The sequence below is a fragment of the Trichoplusia ni genome, chromosome 13 (genome assembly GCF_003590095.1).
Source record: "Trichoplusia ni isolate ovarian cell line Hi5 chromosome 13, tn1, whole genome shotgun sequence".
Taxonomy (NCBI): Eukaryota; Metazoa; Arthropoda; class Insecta; order Lepidoptera; family Noctuidae; genus Trichoplusia; species Trichoplusia ni.
Window position 1 is genome coordinate 2,056,488 of NC_039490.1, and position 22,930 is coordinate 2,079,417.

The 22,930-nt window shown below is 34.6% G+C and overlaps 2 protein-coding genes across 4 annotated transcripts in view; one reads left to right on the forward strand and one right to left on the reverse strand.

Annotated features, from left to right (window-relative positions):
• The window catches only part of LOC113500167 (brain tumor protein), an 83,931-nt gene that overhangs the window by 14,539 nt on the left and 46,462 nt on the right, over positions 1-22,930 (reverse strand). The window contains exon 2 of one of the 3 annotated variants that reach the window (XM_026880872.1): positions 183-253. The exons of the other annotated variants lie outside the window; for them this stretch is intronic. Coding sequence (XP_026736673.1) covers positions 183-184 — 2 coding nt within the window. The 5' untranslated portion in view covers positions 185-253. The remainder of the gene's footprint in view (positions 1-182; positions 254-22,930) is intronic. 3 annotated transcript variants of the gene reach the window in all.
• LOC113500168 lies at positions 19,925-22,930 on the forward strand. The gene is made up of 2 exons (XM_026880874.1): positions 19,925-21,641; positions 22,572-22,930. Exons 1-2 carry the CDS (start codon positions 21,237-21,239, stop codon positions 22,773-22,775), a joined length of 609 nt encoding a protein of 202 aa, XP_026736675.1. The 5' UTR covers positions 19,925-21,236; the 3' UTR covers positions 22,776-22,930.

A 22,930-nucleotide genomic window follows, 5' to 3' on the forward strand; every position in this document is an offset into this window, starting at 1 on the left:
AGCTAATATTTAGCTCTCCGAAAACGAGTTGCCACTAGATACAGCAGCGTGCCGTCTCGCTTCTTCAAAAGCAGGTAGTGCTCGCAAATTAGGGTACATGATCTGAATTCGATTAATAATAAAATATTCTTGAGACTCAAACTTTAAAGAAATGATTACCCAATTAATGTTTCATAACTTACATATTGAATACACGAATATGTTTCAAGAATAGACATTTTACGGCCACTGCTTAATCCCTCTCGATACTTACCTGTAAAGAAAAAAATAAACATTAATACATTTTCCTCAGAAATTTCCACAAAGGACCTGAAAGGTGGGATCATTAGGCGAAGCGTTTCTTTTTAACTGCCCAAAAATATAACGAGATTCGTAGAAATAGAAAAAATATATTTCAAAGAAAATCGTAATTTTCTGGATACTACGAACGTAAACTATACGATACTGTAATATTTTAAAAGACCCAATTAATATCATTATTTTAAGTTTACACAAAAATATATCTTATTCCTCTGCTACAAAGTTACAATTTGAAAATGAATGTAAAAAGTGACTAAAGATATATTAGTTTTAGTATGTGAAAAACAAAGGAGTGCCAAGTCTAGAATACAGTAAAGAACAAAAACGTTCTGTAACAAAGAGGAAACTATTCAGTTAAGATCAGACATAATTAAATTTCAAATGTCACGTATACTGTAAAATATTCTTTATTGCTTTTTACTTAAGCGTCGTATTTAATTAACAAATGACTCTTTGCCCAGACGTTCCATAAATTTAAGTTTATTTAAATGTAATTGTGATAGAATTTTGTTATCTTTTATAGTGCGCAATTAATTCCCTTTAGATTCTTGAAGCCTGTAATAAATTAGCAGATGGCCTTTACTAAATACAAGGCAATGTAGATCACAATTTTGTATATTTTCATAATTCATTTAAAAAGATATTGCTTATTTCAATTATGTATTAAGCCATAAGTTTAAAGACCGAGCCCGCTGACTTTATTTTTAGTGCTAAATTAAAATTCTGCCCGAGTTGCGAATAAATTTCCTACTAATTAAGCTAAATAGCCTAATTAGGATATTTTTCGAGTCTTCTTGGAATATAGGATTAAATTTAGCTGTTTATTTATTTCCATAAGAACTTATGATGTGTGGAACAAAACGACTTCAGTTTGAGTGAAATAGATTATTTTTATTTTTAAATTTTTAATTCATCAAAGGTGTTTTTATTGAAATAAAGTATATTAGAATAGCCTAGATTTTAAAACATCAACTCATTTTAAGTTGGTATCCACTTATACCTGAATCAAACACTGAAAGAAGTTATTTGAAATATTCTCCATTAAAATAATATTTTCTTTAAAAATATCTAGAATAATAAACAAAAATCGCTAAAAACCGCAAGCTACAGACTAAGTTCGATACCTAATCAGTAGTGATGCGGAAAACAAGAAGATATATTCTTCTGAGGGAAAACACGTCGCCAGTTACCTACAAGTTCGACTATCGCCGTTAATGGGAGTTACCAGTTTACCCGACGTGTCCGGGGGAATTCTATCCAAGCGAACTTTATACGAAAAGAGCTTGTTTAAGAATGAACTCTTTGTGTGTGAAAATAAAATTCAGAATTGTTTGCTACCGATCTGTTAGTTGCAATACGATTTCTTATCACCTTTTGTTTGGATGCTGGTCCGGATTGATGTAATACAGGATTTTGGAGTTGTAACTTTTTTTTGTTCTAGTTGATTATAAAGTATAATAACTTAGAACAGTACAAAAATCCTAAGTCAGAAATTAAAAAATACTAATCTTCTTCTTCTTATATATAAAAATGAATAGCTGTTCGTTAGTCTCGCTAAAACTCGAGAACGGCTGAACCGGGAAGGTTTAAACGGTTTTAAAAAAATCGACCTCAACTGCTAGGCGATACGTAGTTCGCCGGGACAGCTAGTACTAATAAAAAAGTTTTTGGCAACAACTGTTTCACATTTTACAAATTTAATCTATCCTATCTTTGACTATTACGATTAATAAACTTAAAAGCATTAACACTAACTTAAATAGTAAATACTAAATAGTTACAAACTCGCGCAAACAGATAATATTTCGATTATTCCTATCGATGTGCCTTCCCCTTAATAGCTGAACTTGCGTAATTAATGCGTAACAATCGCCGTAATTATGGGCCGGGCCGGTAATTAGCACATAGAACTGTGGTACGACTCAATCAAATGTAACGACAGCTGCTATCTTGATTAATTTAGCTGATGCAGGTTTGGGGGGCCTTCAATTTACTTGGAAATGTTTATTTAAGCTTGGTCGTCTGTAACTTTTTGAGAGTATAGTTCCTGCTAAATTTGGAAAAAGGAAACAGATGGAAATTCAAATTAGATACCGAAAGAAAGTTCAAGAAAGATAGAGAGAAGTGTTTTTTTTATTATTGGTGTTATCACAGTTATAATCATTTATAATGCATTTGATGATACGAAAGTCTTAAGTTGCTCTACCCATATTTATCTTCTCTTATTCATAAAATTAGTTCATCTAACATCTAAGCATCCATCGAGCAATTTCAAATGTTCTGAACGGACGTGTCATTCCCAAGGCTACACTATACACCAGTACATAACAAATCCTCGTGATTACTTTTGTTTCAAACAACAGATGTCAGAAATAGATGTTGATCACCCGACTCTTGATTCTGAATTTGAATTATCATTGAATATCGTTCAGAATCGAAATCCTTGGAAATCGAATGGAATTGGAAGTTTGCAACAGATGTTTACCTGAACGATTAGATCGCAATGGTCAGGTATAAAGGTATTTTATAGCACCAACGTTTTATAAAAGATGTTTAAGAATTGATGGTTGTTACTGGAGAGTGAATTTTACAAATTCGAAAACATTGAGAAAAAAATAATCTTAGTATATTTTTTTGAGAAACTAACTTACAAAATAAGATTTTCCATACAATATGTATTGAAAAGAGTTCCTGCCGGAGAATTTGATTTCTTACAAAACTGGCTAGCCTTGGCCTTTAATGTCCTATTATTAATTAATAATTATTAGAAGTTGTTGTCCTACTGCTGAGTAAAAGGTTATTTTCCCTCCTTCCAATTGTACCCGTCTATGTCTTATACTAGCCAGTTTTTGCGATGTCCTATTATATCAACATAAAAGTAGATCTATTACCTATTATAGACAAGAAGAGACTATTCTAACATATACAGTGAGTGATATTAATCTATGGATCACAAGTACTATAGATATTTGCCCGCCCCCGTACCAAGCGACTGCATTAAGACGGCATGACGCCCCAGATTAACATATTAATCAGACGACGCCAGTAGGAAGTCTCGATACAGAACGCGGGAGTTTAGTTAGCAAACTTTTAATTACACTTTGAACGATACAAATTGACCTCTATTATTTAGGAGATAAGATTTAAATTGGATCGAGTTAGGAGTTTAAATTAATAAGAACATTCGTTTGGATGTCACGTTGCTTCATTGTAAGCGAAATATTTGTAAGGGGATATAGACAAGTCGGTCGACAGATGGTTGGCGGATAGTTTCTAATGTTCTCATTAAGATAACGATAGAATGGAAGGGTTACGATAAAGTTATCTAACTACCCAAATAATCGCTCGACTGATCTTCAGACTGAAGTGTAATACAACAGGTAAATCACATGTCACAAAATCACAACGTTATCACGTATTCGAGTCACTACACTCCGTACGATATAATCCATCAAATAACAGGTGAAAATAGCCAAATATAAAAGTGTCGCGAAAACAAATCGAAAAACATCTGTGTAACGACAACACTATCAGCTGACGGATATTTTTTTTCGCACACACGTACAGAAAAAACCTGCCTCGAATACGTTACTGACGGAAAATCGTTAGTCACTCGAAAAAAAATCGTTGAGAATGAATGACGCTTTAGCTCACTCAAGTTGCCAGCTGTTTCCGTTGCACAGCTGATCGACCGGATATTGGCTGTTACAGACTATACCTCTCTCTTTCCCACCAAATATCCTCACTTTCGCAGCTTTTAATTTTTCCACTCACCACTAATGAGCCAATACGCATGAAATGAACATTTGAAATTGCTTTACTGTCTTTGTGACGTTTCCGCTAGTCTTGTTAGAAATGAAACAAGTCAGCAGTAGATTAAGTAAAGAAAGAAAATAAAATTCAGAGCCAATTTACTTTTAAAAAGTATGTAGAACATGACTTAGGAGTCATAACTAACAGCATGCGACACTGGAAGCAGCATAATGAAGTAATTTACAAACTAATGCCGTGCTCAATAGTAAAAAAGTTATACGAAACAAAATTATACTATCAGAAACGTGAACCTAACAATTTTCGTCTCGCGTGAGGCAGTCGAAACAAAAGTATTGCAAGTTCCCTACACGCGATTCGAATGCGGCGTTTGAATTTAAAAATTAAAAACAAAATAACGGCTTATTGCAGTTTTTGAACTCCGAATTATAGGTTGGTACCACCATTTTAACTGTCAAATGAGGGTTGTTAAATTTAAATTGTTAGAATAAGAACACTGAATTAATTTGAAACTTTATTTTTTAATAACGCTATTGTTTGTTTAGTTAAGCAAAGGAAAGGCATTAGCGTATCGGGTTTTTTGTTTTTAATAGGAAAAGTTTTGTCTTAACATTAAAGTGTGGCACTTATTTAGCCACTTTTCTTTTCTAAAAGTATTAGTAAGGAAATAGGTAGATACTGTAATGGTTATTTTCATTTCTGTAATAATACAGGTGTGTTGAACAGATAAGCTAAGTCCGTCCAATGACAGCAATGAAACTTTTAAGCTCACATTCGTACTAGAAAGCGGGATAACCTAAAAGTTTTGACAGTTACATTTGAAATAATTTGTTCAACATTATACGGGACATACAATAGGTCCGGTTTCTTAGATTTATAGCACAGGCTTATTTCCGGAGTCGAGTTTTTATATATTTACCGGTCGCGGAATATGATGTCATGCTTACATAAGTGGTTAATGTTAAATGTGGTCTATTACCAGTCTGGTCACATGACTTACATGACTCAATATGCTATTTTTGAGTCTACAAATTTAAATTCAACAAATACTTACCAAAGTAATGTACTTTTATGGCTTTTACATAAAAATGTGATATAAATATTTGCATCGTAAAACGGCTTTTTAATTACATAACAACGATTTAAAATCTAATCTCACTGCAATTTCCATAGCAAACGTGCATAAAACGGGACGTAAAATTACAGTTTAAATTATGTATAAGACAACTGAATGTTTGACGAACATGCCATCGGGTGACATGAAAGCACAAAGCCAGGACTTCGAGCTCAAAAAGTGGAATTATTGCTGTCGTAGAAGCGAGACAACGCTACGCGAAGTGTAGTGTGCCCTCTCGTTTCCAAGTGGCAACAGCCATTCACAGTATTGTATGTGGTATAGGTATTGTTCAGCTTTCACATTGAGTAAAACCAACCTCTATTACTAACACGGAAAGGTGGAAATATCAAAGAAAATAACTTGGCTCATATATCGCGTGTATTGCTTCATTGTAACCAATCCCGTCTGCCAACACCGCCGGCACAGTGCCTCACTGTGCCCGCGCCGCGACCAACATATCGTAAGTAAACTAACACTGTTTTACAAAGTTGGAATACAGACTAATACACAGAATATTTCACTCGGTCTTATGAAAATTCATGTTGCAAAGGTTGGCTAAAAGGATTTCTTGGTTTCGGGAAATGTGTATTTTAAAATGTCGCGTGAAACTTTATAGAGGACTATATTTTATAGTTTTCGCAAGAAATGAGTGACTGCAGTCTGGATAAAATGCAAAACGGTGGGAATGTAAAAACTTGAAATTTGTGCACACTTTGCATTTTAAATAAACATTTTAATGTTTGTGTTACTTTACAGACCACGTTTTACTATTTAATACTCTACAAATTTTAGTACTGAAAGCAATGGTTTTTTTATTTGAGATGAAGGCTGCCAAAAATATTTGACATATATGTAAGAAGTCTGCTTTACAAGTCATTAGACCAGTTCACCAGTTCATTTATAGGTCCATAAAAAGAGGCAAAACAGAGAATTTTTAAGGGTGCGTTAAAACCACGTCTGCATGTGCTACATCGACTTTACGAAAAATAAACTGAAGAAAAACCATGAAAGCTATATATAATCCAGTTCCCGCAAAGGTATTAGTTGCATATAACAGTGTTCCAAGCTATCCCATTAGGTCATGTCCCTATGGTGCGACGGTTAGATAGCTGCAATGCGGCTCATACCACACGCTAACCATTCATACCATAATTGTAACAGTTCTGTATATTAAAATACTTCTTTTATTACACTTGAATATGGCGAATGTAGTTTAAGGTGTTATGTTAAAGTCTGATCTAAAGCCTGTTGCTTTTTTTCAGTTTATAAGTATGCAGTTTCCTCAATTTGAAAGTAAATGTTCTGTCATGATAAATATTTTTTTGCATGGTACCTGGCTTTGCAACCGTATTCTTACTCGTAACCGTACGTACAACTCTTTTTAACCGAAAGAGTCACATTTTATGTAAAACACATTTCAGTATCAAACTTAGGTACCTTCATACAATTTTTGAGCACGGAATATTTATTGTATTTCAGATATACGGAATGAATGTATGCCTGTAGTGTCGATACCTACGTATGTCCGGCGCAGTGCTGTCAAACCCAGAAGCAATTCGCTGACTCGACAATTTTTCATACGCATGAGGAAATAGCCTCGTCGGCTGGATAGAAAAACGTGAACGTGGATACGTTTACGCTTAAGTAAGTGTACTGATGTCTTATTTTTAACGTACTTTTAAGGCATATTACTATTGCTTTTTGGCATAATTAGTCGAAGACAAACATGGATAGAAAGCTTTATAAGCTCTGCCAAGTGAGTTTTTTTTCTCATAAAAAAAAAAAACTTTATGGGGCGTAATTAGGATTCTAATATTTATTTTTATTGCCAGACAGAAATATATCTAATACAGGAATTAATAAAAAATAAAAAAGTAGTCTCGCAAAGTTTTTAAGTGTTAATACATTTTTAACAACCTCTGAAAATTAAGTGGCGCAGTCTACTTACGTATCTAGTGATTTAATCTTGCGCATACAATCTAGTCTATTAACTATTAGGTTATACCTTGATAATTCAGCAACATCGTCTAAGCTTTAGCCGTAAGCTAGGCAAGACTTAGGCCAGAGTAAATTGTTGCTAACTTTGTAGCCTCATGTAGCGTAATCACTTAAGAAGCGGTGAAGGCGGGTAAGTGAGGATTTAGTTTGACATTAACTTAGCCTTTATTACCAAGGAGTAGAGTTCATTTTAAGATAGACTGTGCCTTGTAAAGGATACCTTGATAAGTCAGTTTGACGGTCAAGTAAAGATAGTTTGAGAGATCACTAAATTAATGTTACTTAGATGATGTTTATTTTGTATATATGGGAAAAACCATTTGGCTAGCACAGCGGTTACAGGCTGGTATTAATTATTCAATAATTTTAATGTTGCACTTGAAGCGCAAATCTTTCTAAATACAATGGCCTAATCTTTTCTTCTAATCCTTTGCGCTAGGTATTTTAGAAACGGCTCATACCGAGATTCGAACGAACATTGTTTATTCTAATGTTTAGACGATATTTGTCATTCATTTTGTTTCTCTTTGAAGGTTTCATACTGATAGAACTTCGATTTAGAATTACCGATAACTATTGGAATTCCGATTCCAAACTGGCCGTGTAGCCTGTAGTTCTATGTTGATTTGTACAGTCTCGGACCGAAATGTAGCTTGAACAATGGCGTTGCAGTTTCAACAAGCCGCTGAACAAACATTGCTGTCAAATGAAACCCGTTAAATGCGGAAATCTATGGCTGAAAGCATTACATGCAAACGACGGAATTTAAATATCGAATTGTAAGAAATTAGGCGGGTTTAATACTTATAGGATATTTTTTTTTAATAAATTGTTTTACTTTTAAAAATCTGTCAATTTTTATTTGCGTTTATTTTGCCTCACACTTTTATTCATGATTATATTGTATGAAAAATTCCATGTTAAATGTGTTAAGCTGGTTTCAGTAAGAATGGAAACTGCCTTCAAAAGGCGTGAAAGGCAGCAAGGTAAAGAGAATCGGAAAGCATCCTTTTCTTGTAAATTTATTGATGAGATACTAAAGAGTTTCTTATAAATATCTATAGCTCGATTTCATTTATAAATTCATAACATTTTATTGAAAACAATAAACGTCTTACCTAAACGAAATCCTCTTCTGTATTGTCATTAATCATTCGTAAACTTTAGACTTAGTCGTAGAAAATCATTAGCGTAGTTTAGATGGTAATTACTAGATGTACTTTATGTAAGCCTAAACTTTAGAAACATTAGGTTTAATTACATCTGCTAATTGATCTCTACATAAATTTAATATTTTATGAGCCTGTCTAAATTTCATCTACTCTGTGTTTAGAAATTACAGACTTACAAACACTAATGATATAGACTTGACAACATAAGAAAATGAAATTTAAAGCTCGAATAAAAATAAACAGAGAAAAACAAAGCTTTTCGAATTGAAAAAAAAAACCTTCTACAAAATAGTTTAAATACGTTATACACTTTTATTAAAAGCTGCCAGTATAACGTTACAAGTACAATAGCGAAAAAAGTTTACAACTATCGGCGAATCCAAAATGGCGGATACTTTTGTTGGCAAGAGGCTTATGTGCAACCGTTACTAAGAACAGATGGGGCATTAAGCACCCCACGGGTCGCGTTATAACCTAAATACGAGATCGATAATAGTACTGATTTATGGTCCCAAGTCGATGCTAATATTTATAGATGGCACGTGATTAGAAACGTCGCAAATGTGACTTTAGAATGAGTTTGTGGGAGTTGATGTAGTGTAGGATATAGAACATATGTCATACGTATTGTATGATCAATGGGAAAGGTTCGGATTTACAATTTATTTGAATAGGAAGTCGTGAATTGAATGTTAATGTCATTTAAGTAGTTTGTTTCTACTTGTGTGTGTTATAATTAGAAATTTATTTTGTTTCTTTTTTAAAAAATGATTTGGCTAGAAGAATAGATTGGACATTACTTAACGGCTTGATTAAACATTGGCCAGATATTTTAAGTGAAAAAAAATAAAATAAAAGTAAGTTATTCTAAAGGTTAAAATAAAACATTAGTGGAAACTAAAACATTGTTTGTTTCACTTAACCTTCAAACCGCAGCGAGTTTTATTTGAACTGAAGCTAAATGAGATCTGTACGTGTCGTAGGTACAGTCACAAGCACCAGTTGCTCGACTCAAACTGGTTATAACGTTTCTTTTTGAGTGTACACTATTAACCCACAGTCCTTTACTTTGAATTTTCTGAAGTTTCAGACGGTTTCGCGAATTCGTGTTCTTTTAGTTCTGTTACGATATGAGTTTTAATTTTTATTTTCACAGTAATTTTTTTTCTGAAAAAAGACACTGGTACACAAGTATAGCCACTTTTTGTCAGTATTAGGACAAATTATGATAATTTTTTTTTTTCATCATCCCGTTTTTCCTTGTACGTGTGCGTCTGGCCTAAGCGGCTGACCGAATTTAATTGATTTTGTTTGTCTGTATGGTGGTCGATAGTTTAAAATAACAACTCTAAATTACTTATACAAGTACAGAAATTAGGTTTAATTAGCTTGTTTGATTTAATATAGTCTAGCTATTAGAAGAAACCAAGTTTTCGTTCCTCATTTATGAATTAAACATCTGTTAGTTTCGCAACGCTTCGATGAGCAACCTTTTGCAGCCAAAAGGGTGGAAAATGTAACATGCATCAGTATGTTTATAGTTTCCTTCGGTAAAAAGTATCGATATAAACGGTATCGGGAACTTTTGATAAAATACTCGATGCTAAAGAATGTTTATTCGTCGTGTTTTTTAAACACACCTTCCTTATTTTCGAACTCGACTATTATTCGACCGAAAAATCACAAATTTGTCACTAAATCCTCCTTTCTCAATAAAACTTTTTCAGCCTCATTACAGAATACAACTTTTATTTTACTTTATACCTTTATAGAAACAACTGCAAATCGTCTGAATAGTTCAATGCTGCTCCTTTGACCAGCCCCTGTAATGGATAGGTTGCTACCACGATGCATGCCGTACCGTAAATACTTTGGGTGAACCGCTGCATGCATTTGAGTTGGTTGAACGTAGACTTCTTTGTGTTCTATAGAATTGTACATTCGTATGTATGTATGTATTCGAGAATAAGGTTCAAAATTGATCAGCATATGTATGTTTAAGTCGGAATTATAATAGATCCTGTGAATATTTTACGTTAATTTGATTACCTGTTCGCTCTTACAATGTATGTACTGACCTACTTAAAAGTATCCCTACCCAATAAAAGGCACACTTAATCCTACAATCTTTTGACCAACTAATCCAATTAAAGAAGATCCCATATTCGATGTTCTCTGTGTAATAAGTTCTAAGATAAAAGGGACGAACCCTCAACAAAAAGACACCACAATAAAAAATAACACAAAGAATTACACTGTACAATATCGTATCAAGAAATTCGAGGAAACCCGCGCTCGGGGTTGTTACGAAGAATTCCTTTGGTCCAAAGTTTTATAACACAGAAAGCCAATAAAATTGTATAAAGGATCCAACCAACACGGACAATGGCACTCACTGAATTGCCCTGGCCTATCTGACTGACGTTTGATACATACAACTTTTGGGTAACTTTAAAAAATTGTTCCGAGAGTCGCCGGTCTTCGAAATTAATTCCGAATTCAATTTTAACTTTCTTTTTCCTCAGTTATTTTGTGTTTTTGTCCTTCGGGATTTTCGTGCGCTACTCTAATAAGCCTAATTAGGAAGTTTCAAGTATCGCTCCATGGTCCGGATAACCCGCAAATAAATCCTCAATTTATCAATTATGAAACTTATTGGACCGATTTTCAGGTATCATCAGAAATGTTGTACAAATATTTGCCCATCTGTCCAATTTTCCCTATTACAAAACCAACATTTGGCCAATCAGCCGACGTTTTAAACATAACCATTGCAGTCCATAAAACCGAAAGCGCCGAGAGCAAATACATTAACTGATTAAATTGCAACAGGGGCTGTCCCTGACGAGTTATGTAAATTGTCCTCGGAAAGCGGGCTTTGGATTTGTATTGTCTACGTTACTCCCCAAAGGGATTTGGCAATAGTAGACATTCTGCCAATAATTTTCTCCCGATAAAAAGTAATATTGAAGGACTGTACATTTTATTCGAATAAGATTAATCACGCATCCCCTTTTCATCCAAAACAACAAAGAGAACCGGGTAGTTTAAATAAAATAAATGATTTGATTCGTTTCGAATATTCACTAACAAAAATCTTATACAAAAGCGGGGTAAACCCATCACATTCATGAAATCTATTACAATTGAAAGCAACTCCAAAAGGCTCAATCAATCATCGGCCATCATCCATCAAACATTCAACAAGTAAAAACAAAATGTTATCGGGCGAACCCTGAAAGCACTGTCGCACAATAAAGTAACACCCCTGCCGACGCGCGGCAAGGTGCGTGCGCGTGTGTGCGTTCAATCCCGCGATATTATCATTAGTGTGCGTGACGGAGCGTGTCTGCACGAGGGTGCGTCAGTGTGTGCTCGCCAGGGCTGGCAGATGTACGGTTCACACGCAGCTGTCGACATTTCCCCCCTTAAGCTGTAAAGTACTGTATTATAATACGGCACGCTTTCACGTAATTATGCATTATTATTACTGCCGCTTTTTAAGCTTATTATTAAACGATTGTATTTTTTGTTTTCAATGCAGTTGCTACGTCGCCATTGTTGTATTTGGCTACATGTTTGCTGCAGGGTGACATGACCTAATACTCCATGTTACTATGCGCGGCTTGTTGTGGTTGTGTAAGTCATTATTATTAATTAAACTGTGTGTTTTCATGTAACATGTTACGAATGGTTGATATTCTGATTATTGAACAATCTGTATTAATTCTCAGCATTTTCAATATGTCAGAACAAATGTCACAAAATAACCGTATCGGTCAAAAAGGTTTTATTTATAGACACAATTCAAACTTATCCTTTCAAAGAATTCATATTGAAAAATACAGTACTGACACAGGATACAGCGTCACATAGCAACTTATACAGTGTCCAGTTGAGTGTGAGAATACAATGCTTTGGAGTACGAATGTTTTATATTATAACAAATACAGTTCGCGATAAAATGAGGTCACATTTGGCATTATGTATCTTTCAGAGGCGAATAAGCGTATTTTATGAGTCTCGTATTTAACATGGCTGTTTGTTATTATGATTTAAAGACAGTTCTTATTATGAATATAAACTTATTTTTTTCTTAGTCGTAATATATCTTTTCATTTTTATCTTAGTCGTATCGTATGAATTTATCTTTATTTTTCTTCTAAATATTTTAAGTACATTCCAGGCCGTTAGGTAAAAAGAAAAGAAAGTTAGATCAATGGGCTTTTTTTGTCGATTTAATAAAGTATTCCGACAAAAATTTGAGTAAAAACACTTGAAATAGAGCTATAAAATGAAGACAAGACAATTTTAGAATTTAATAGTTATTGTAAGTGGAAACCGAACCCTAATTCCCAAATGACTATGGGAACACAACACATAATTACTTTTTACACAACACTCAGAATCATTAATAACGATAACCCCTCGTAATATTTTATTGTGCCGAGCAAGCTTTTACTACCGCACATACTAGATAAAATATCCCAAAACACATAAATTAACTAATGCGCTCTCTCTATCTTACGTGCTCTGTATATGTCTGTCTTTGTCTAAAATTAACGTCTGCAAGTCCCTTACAAAACCTTGTTGAAAAATTACCTGGGTTTCCCATAGGGGGAGCTGCGAACTTTTATGGACGTATAAAGAAAATATAATTTTGTTGTGAGTGCCTGGACCTGTATTCTTGTATCATAATATATTGTTAGTTATTAGCTTGCGTAAGGAGTCCATTTGGCGAAATCCCTGCATGACGGAGTGATATCATTTTTTTGGAGAAAGAAGTTTCGGTTGGTGAATGCGTGGGGAATTTTGTATATGTGTATTACTTGGTGGGTTGCGTAAGGCAGAAAAGATTTGCTTTGCATATATCTCAAGAACAACCGCGAAGACTTATTACATGACTTATTTCATTAGAGACTTGAGACCAAAAATATACTAATACTTTAAGTTAAGTACCAGAAAAGTTCAAGTAGGATAACTGAAGAACTCCAGGACACAGGTTCAAATAACTCAAGGCGTAAATCTATCCTTTTATTATTTTCTGGATGGATTCTAATCCGTAAATTTTAACAAAGAAAGACCTTTATCACCTTTTCGTAAGGCAAAGGGAAATACAAAGACATCGTGTACAAGTCACTTTTTGGACACCCTCAAACAAAACAAAAATCAAGAGAGGTCAACACGCTATTATCAAGTGTAAATTCGCGACAGAAGCGTTAAAACAAGTTTCGCAGAAAAAACAAACGATGAAAAAAGTTTCCGCGACATTAGGGCGTAGTCCACAGTAACAATTTACGTAGTGACTGTCCATACGCATATCGATTGTAACGTGATCATTAGGGTGCGTCTGTCTGAACACAGCCTTGTTTGTACATCGCGACACGAATTCTGGTGTAACGACCTCGGTTTATAGAGTTTTAAGTGGCTTTATGAAGGTTCGTCACTTAGTACAAAAATGAACCGTATTGCATTTACATAAGGGTTTCAATTTCTAACGTGACCGACCTCTATTTGTTTGGGCCAAGGCTTGTTCTAACTCTTTTAGAAATATCAATAGAGTGAGAAGTTGGTGACGGTTGGCGGTGTGTCGAGTTAAATATGTACAAATAGTGTTATAGTTAAGGGTATACCTAAGTTAGTTCATTGTAATGCAAACAAACTTATTTTTGAAATTGTATTATTCATATTTTGGTAACTTTCAAGTGGCAGATAATAAAATGCTTTATTTCTCATTACATTGTAATGTATGACAAAACGTCTCATAAACCCTGAAACTTAAATTTATATTTGAAAAACAAAATCATTAATATCAATGCGGCAACGCATTAAAAAACTTCAAGCCATAGATCATAAGGAAAATGGATCGACTTGGATGAATTCATACAAAGTTTGCCGACTGCATAAGCCGGGTCCTAAGTTTTTGTTCTACTAAATTATTCATGAGTGAGGCATGCCGGCGGCATTCGCCTCTGATTTCCCAGTTTTAAATATATTTATAAGCTTTTATTTATTTGAAGAGATTTATACTGACATTCTTCTTCCTTGACAAGAAAGCTACCAGTTATTATTGACTTTACAATGATGCGACGCTTCCATAGTAAACCAATTCAGCAGTTACGACCTAACAAATAAACAACTACCCTCCTTGCACTAGTCATAAAACGGAGTAATTTCATACGAAGTATATTTGCACTATGAATGTTGCATGAAAAGTTAATAAAATGAGGTAATCCTTCAAAACTGTTTAACACAGCGCATGTCCGACGAGTGCACATAATTACTTAAAACGGTAGCAAAAAGCAATGAAAAACGTCTTTGAGTGACCCAATTTGCATACACTAGCTTAATTATAACACAAAATTTAACATTTTATTTCAAAAGCGTTGATTATTACTGAATAAAATCCTACTGAAGCATTATTTTCATTTCAGCAACATAGCTTATTATAAATTGAATTACGTAGCGATAACAAAGGATTATTCTGCGCAACGATTTTCTTTTACCCGTTTTACTGAAAATGACATTGCATTCTATCTACCAATTATTCAATTTGAAACCGGAGGGTGAGATTAAATGGCACAAATTAAACCGTTTAAATAACGCTTCAACGGCCATTTTAGATTCCGAACTGTCACTTTTGGCGCGCATTTTGACGACCAATTAGCGTTCCGAATTTGAAAGTGTTTGTGTGGAATGTTTTAATTGAAACAGTGAACAGATGAACGAGTGAACAAGTCGTGACGGCAGTTCGTTGTGCGAGTGGGGTGCAATTTGTTCCGGCGATCGTTTTCTGCTTGGCCACCCGGCGTTGACGCTATCGTCTTCATTTTTCAAAGATCATTAGTTGCCAGCGCCATTATGGCTGAATGTTTATTTCCTTTGCGTACTTTTCAATTTTAATGTCTCTGAGAGAAACGGAGTCGTTCACTTTTGTATATTATTTACTACCGTAAATAACACTAATGAATAACCCAGGATTATATAAAAACACGACGATGAATCATCTAAAAATGCTTCTATAAAACAGCTTAGTAATATTATTATTACAATACACTTTGGACACGGTCAAGCAAAAATGTATTTAATCGCACTACATTTAGAGTACCTGATACCTTATTTAGTACACAACGTAGTACTGTAGGACATCTTTATTACTTTCCAACCCCTTGCGATAGTGGATTAAGAGCATCTCTTTCACACCTGGTAGTTTTATAACGAGTGTGAGGGGGTCGGATATATTAGGCTTAGAGAATACAAAAGGCAAATTGGTTTTGCTAGGCTCCCCTTATTCGCACCCCAGCTTGCATGACACGTGGCCTGTTTTGGGGATGATTTTGAACAGGGGAACTTACTAAAGCTGTATTTTATACAGCTCGGTAGGTTTAATTTTTTTTTATTGTTGCTTGTTGGTTCTTATTATTATTAGAACTGTTTACAATTCGGGATGAAAATGGTGGCAGACGGTCTATGGGAGATTTAATTGAATGAAGCATTCGTTGGAAGTCTGAATCGTGTTTCAGAAGTTAAGCTTGTTTCAAATTAGGTACATATTATTAAGGCAACATTATTTTACTTTCTTTTATCTAGGAGCTCGAAGTAAATTATTCAATTTTATTTTTTCCAAATCGAAGTCGTCTGTTAAAATACACATTGCTTTTTAACAGATACAGATTAAGTTCGTTCTTATGTCCAAACGTTTACTTGAAAGAATATGAGTTCAATCAACATACTACAAACATCACACATTACAAATCGGGACAAAAAATAATTCCAGCTTAAAATTCCAATTTCAATATTTTACTAAGGCGTGACGTCATCGCTCATGCGAAGTAATCATTGTATTTAATCAGCGGCCGGTCACGTGCCGGGATAGGGACAGAGGGGTAGTTTATTTTGGCCTATTGTGTACCAACTGTTAGGTACAGAAAGTTTTGGTGATACGAATCTTCTGTGATTAGTACAGTAATTGGTTTCGAGTTTTAATTGCAGACTGTGTTGATGGTTATGTGTTTTTTGTTAGATTTCTCTATACTTTGAGTACAGTGTGGATATAAATTACTTACCTACTTTTCTCTAAGATAAGCAATGTGTATTTCAATAATTACATCTTAAATTAATCATCCCATAATAATTTTGGTTATATAATCGTTTTTATTTTAGACATATTTAGTTCCACAATGTAGACTGCCAATTTATAACTACTTCCCTTATAACGGGTTGCTGTTAGAGATTTCTTAAGGAATAACACACTTGTACATATTTTCTTTTATATGTGTTTATTTTACTATTTCAGGTGTAAATAAACTATTAAACAAATAAACGTAATACGTTTTATAGAGTAAATAAATTTCCCAATAGCCTGCCAAATAAATGGAATAACACTAAAAGTCGCAGTAACTAAAGGTATCGAAAATTCAACAGATTGTCACGAAGTAACTTCTATTTACTGAATGGGATTTAATATAAGCTTTATCCATAAATAAAATACCTTAAAAGCGAGAATAGAAAGGATGAAATAGATTCCGCTTCAGCGATACCGAAAGGGACATTAATTTTCTGCCTACTTAAATTGCTAGAGATGGAGTAAGATAGAAGATTGCAGCGATTTTGTGCTTTCACAGGTTTAAATAGATTTTTGGTACGGTAAATTCTTTTTAGCTAACTGATTTTTTTGAAGGAATACCTAGTTCTTTAATGCATGCGTATTTCTCGCGCTAGGTCTGATTGTTTTATGGTTTTTGTATAAAATTTATATTTAAAATATGAGGTATGTTATTTTCTTTAAAGAAAATTGTAAATAAAAAGCTATTGGCCGAAAACGTGAGTTTATTTTATCATTTAGTTTTAAACTTTTACGAAACTGTTGTTAAATTCTGAAAGAAGCGTCATTTTTCACCATTTATTTCATATGTTTTTTTTTTATATAAGTAAAGTGTTTTGATGGTTTTCCGCCGTTTTCTCTTGCAAGGCCCATACAACACGATTTGCAAGCTTCCTTTTACGCTTAACTTGTCGTTAACATATAGATTTTTGAGATATTCCAATAAATTCGTCTTAATGCTGTGCCCTACAGAGATTTTTCGATTTAAATCGTTTTTTCAGGATCTTGATTTGAGATTAGAGAGATTATTTGTACATGCTTTGCATTAAGAACGAAATATACGATAAAAACAAAGTACTGTTTGATTCATTTAATTATTAATATAAAATTTAATATTTCAGAAGTATGAGTTCAATATTCCTTTTTATTGCTTCACAGACTTTAATGTTTAACCTCTTAATACTTACACAATAATCCAATAAAACATAATTGATGAACCTCAAATTGAATAAAAGTTTCGCAACATAAATCAATACTAGCCCTGGTATTTACAACTCCTGAAATGAGCCTCTTAACTTTACCCTTAAACCGGCCGAAACAATATTGAAAGAATTTCACCAACTTCATAAACAATTCATTTAATTTAAAATTTAATTGATGGATAATTAAAAGACCGTACTTGAGCTACAAATATTTTCCTGAATAATTTCCCGTTAAAAGTTTATTCTTTTTATTATTTGAGTTTGGAATAAACGAGGTTTATAGACAATTTTTGAATTTAAATAACGGTTTTTACGTTCGATTGTCATTAAGTTTTTGCAAGGTTTTTGTAACGGCAGTAATATTAAATTTTATTTTTACGACGCTACATTTTACAAGCATAGGGTGTTTTTACCAAAACTCAACCCTTATTATTATGGGTCTCACACTTCTAATCCAAGTTACGGGATCCTAAAAATTCGTCGATTCGTATCTTTTTTAATTGAATAAGCCTCCGTCGGGATCATGTGACGCAATACCTCATCGTTTTGAATATCTCATGTAATATTAACGCACAAGATGTTGAGAATCCTTATTAAAATTGAAAAAAATTACATACGATCCCGTTTTGGCAGATTAACTTTTTATTTCAGCTCAGCTACTTACCTGCAAAGAAAGAAAAATGGTTAAATTTGGGACAAATTTTTCGTACATGGAATCAAATTAGAATAAGGCCTATTTTCATGTTTAGTAATGAATGTATGCTGCTGACTTATTCATTCAATTATGGTAGGACAAAAAATAATACTGAATTTTTACAAAAAATCTAAGATAACAGTTTAAAACATAAAGTGCAATTTACAAACGGCTTACGTAACTTGTTTTCGTACTCAAACCAAAGGATCAATAAGATGGGTAGAAAGACAAATAGAAAATTAATAAAACATTCCTTTCGAAGGAAAATTATTTGCGGAAAAATTAATTACTTTCCGAAGAATTCTTATTACGAACCCGACCTCCGATATGAGCTTTCGATTGGAGTTTGAAAATTACTTGTACCACGGAAATGCGGTGACAAAACCAATTATCTGGTAACTAATTATAATTATTTCCTTCGAAGAGTAATTATAAAACAGGAATCTAGTTAACTTTAGTAAAACGGAGTAAAATTGGAATGCGTTTATTACAACGCTAAATGAAGTTTCAAAACTAAACGTTCGAAATAATATTCGAAATTTGAAACTAGAGTTCGATAATTGGTTTTTACTTCACTGGACTTTTTTAAATTGGCATAAAATCTGCGCAAATCTCTGGCCTCACTCCAAACAGTTTTTCTTTTGCACTTAAAAGAAAAGGTGAAACTAAGTGAACAGTGGAAATTCTATTGCCTTGGGGTATAAAGGGGCTCTTTGGAACGCTTTGTGCCCCAAACCCGTAGAATAATGGTATCGAAATAGGATCGATTCGAACGCGACAAAGCTCAAGAGGATTTTCAATTCAGACCAAGTATGTTATGTTTGTAGTGTTTGATTGTACAAGACTTCTATTACGTGTGACTGTGACGTGTGACTCGAACTATTTTGTTACGCAACGCAATACAAAGAAATATATGAGGAAACAAATAAAACAAGAGCTGCGAAACTTATGAATGTAATTTTATATGAGCTTTTGATATAAGAATGTAATTTCAGAACGACATTTGTTGTTTAACGTTCAGTTTAAGTTTCATATGTTATATTATACAAAGTTTCTGCTTATTGGTGTATACAGATAGTACAGTAACAGCATACGTCAGTTTCGTCTTCATAAACTTTTAGCACACAATGAAAACATTAGGACAGAGATGGAACTATCCCAAAAGGAACGCACATTACTAAGGCTTTACAACCACAAGTTAATCACCTGGCTGTGCCTACCTTGTTAATGTTTACGGTTACGACAAAAGCTCTAATTCCATGTAGGTATACACCGTACAGCTTATGGCCATATTAAACTCAACCTTGACCCGAACCAATATTTGATCAAGTAACTTGAAAGCTTGCAAACAAACGAAACGCGACGCCAAATAAACCCAAATTGTACAATGAAAAACGATATTGACGGTTTAGGGGTTTTTCCTAAGCAGAATTACGATCCTTTGTTTGGGGCAAGGGATGATACTCGATGCGACACCCAGATAAATAGTGTGACTTGCAAAATTCCAAATCTCGTGTACGATTTTCGTTCCGTTTTCGATTTCGATAGAATCCAATTTTTGATAAGCTTACTATAAATATATCCAGTCGCGCGCACGCATCGCTTTGTGACGGGTGTGTGATCGGTACCGTCAATATGTCGAGTACGTTAAAGTGCAGTGTTTGTAACATTGTGATAGACGAGTTGCTCTCGTATATACAAAATAAAATATCGGTGATAGACGAAATTACATTAATGAGAATATGTACAACGTCTTTCTCAAGCGAAGAAATACAGAAATCAAAATCGCTGTTGTTTGATTCTCTGTCAACGGATGTACGTAAAATATCTAGAAAACGTAAAGGAAAGGAAGTTAGAGATTTGGAAGACATCATTAGTCTTTTCAAAGTAACAGATCCTGATGCAATTCCAATATTTGTGGCGAGGCAATTAGAAAAATTGCCGCCTATTACATTTGATCATCTTGATTGTACGAAACTTCTCAAGGATTTGCTGCTCGTAAAAGAGGAAATTGAGCAAGTTAAGACGACATATGCTTCGGTCAAGCAGCTTGAAGACCTAAGAAACGAAGTTATCGGATTAAAAAACGACAGAATAATGTATACCCCAGCACAATACATTAATAACAAAAGTGGCGCATGGATTGATAATAATGAAGCTAATGCTATTAATGACTCAACGATAGAAGTAAATAGTGTGTGTGATAAATTACAAAAAGAGGAACTTGTTGCAAACAGTAAGTTGCAGAATAATTCCAATTGTAGGTATCCGAAAATAAGCGACAAAGAAATCGTGAACTGCGTTAACGAGGAGCCGAGTGTCGTAGTGACTCATCGTGATATGCAAAAATCGCCTCGGACGCCGCCGCCGCTCGCGCCGGTAACTGAGAACAAAACTAAACAACAAAAGGACGATCAGCTGACTGTGTTGATAACGAGTGCGCCCGTATCACCTAATGCAGCGGAATCGGAATGCGAGTCGCGAAATAATACTGAGTGGAGAACTATATCTTACAAGAAAAGATCGAATTATAGGTATGCAGGCAAAGCGGGAACTGCGCGTGACGTTCAAGGAAGTTTCAAGGCGGCTGAAAGGAAAGTTCCTATTTTCATTTCTAATGTCCATAAAGATACGATGGCTAAGGACATAGTGTCTTACATACAAAGTAAAACACAGGATGTTGTATCATTAGAAAAGATAAACACTAAGAAACAAAAAGAACACAACGCATACAAGTTCTTTGTATCAGAAAGTAAATTATCTTTATTCTTAGATGAAAATATATGGCCTGAAGGCATTATATTTAGGCGTTTCGTGCATTTTAAAAGCAAATATGTAAGAGATATGTCAACAAAAACGGCCACAAATCAAACATATAATGCATAGCACCTTTACGTTAACTAGTTTTAACTGTAAAAACGTTAAACGTTCCGTCGATAACATACGAGAAATGTGCCGTTTTTCTGATATCATTGCGCTTCAGGAGACGTGGCTGTTACCGGATGAGATCCAGTACCTGAGCACTATTGACAGAAAATTTAGTTCAACTGGTACTTCTGCCGTTGACACAGCAGCTGGCTTGCTGCGTGGCCGCCCGTACGGAGGTGTTGCGCTGTTATGGCGCAGTGACGTGTTTCAAAACGTATCTGTTATACAGTGTAATAATCCGCGCGTGTGTGCCATTAAAATCGTTACAAACGACAGACCTATTGTGGTAATTAGTGTCTACATGCCCACAGACTCGCCGGATAACCTGTCGGACTTTACGGACTGTCTGGGTACGGTGAGTGCTTTAACGGATGACTGTATGATAGAATCTGTATATGTGATGGGTGATTTTAATGCCCACCCTAATGAATTGTTTTTTAGAGAACTCTCTGCTTTTACTAGTGAACAAAATTTGTTATGTATTGATGTTGAAAGGTTGGGTATAAATAGTGATACTTATACATTTGTGAGTGAGGCGCATGGATCCAGGAGATGGTTGGATCATTGTTTGATTACACAGGCTACTGTGCCGACTATTAATAATGTATACGTGAAATATGATGTGCTATGGTCTGACCACTTTCCCCTCATACTAGAATGTAATTTTAACCTTTTAACACCAAAGGTATGTCATAAGTCAGTAACAGTAAATAATGCAGTATGGGGAGAGAGAAGTCCGGAGCAGATTGATTCCTATCGCAGTGTCTGTCATGAAAACTTGCGTTTAATTGATTTTCCATCGGAGTTTAGACATTGTTGTGATAGTTTTTGTAACAATATTTCTCATAAACCGGTCATTGACCGATTATATCGTAATATTGTAACGGCCCTCACAGATGCGGCAATATTAAGTAAACAAAGTAGGAAACAAAAAAAATGTGTATTAATAGGGTGGAATAGGCATGTCAGAGATGCTCACAGGGAGGCCAGGTTAAACTTTCAGTGCTGGGTCTTAAGTGGAAAACCGTATTGTGGTCGTGAATATGAAAAAATGTGTGCTAGTAGGAAGATATTCAAATCCCGTTTAAAATGGTGCCAAAATAATCAGCACCAAATAAAAATGGATATCATTGCCGATAAACATGCATCGAAAGATTTTCGTGGCTTCTGGAAATCCACAAGTAAATTGAATAGTGGGCCTGGTCTGCCTGTGAGTGTCAATGGCTGCAGTGATACGAGAGATATTGCTAATTTATTCAAGGATCACTTCTATGTGCGTTCACAGTTGGGACCATCGGGGGAGATGCTCAATGCTGAGAAACCTGAAGGAAAGGTGGGCTTACGTTTTAGGGCCAAGGACGTGGAGAACGTGATCAGACACATGTCGCGAGGTAAGTCCCCTGGCCATGATGGTCTGAGCATTGAGCACTTCAGTACGGTGGTGCTCATATTTCGCGAGTGTTATCACTATTCTGTAACCTATGTATGAGTCATAGTTATTTACCACCCGATTTAATAAAAACCATAGTGATACCAGTTGTTAAAAATAAATCTGGGGACATGTCGGATCTGGGCAACTATAGGCCGATATCCTTGGCCACCATTATAGCTAAAGTACTTGATAGATTGCTTGAGATACAGTTA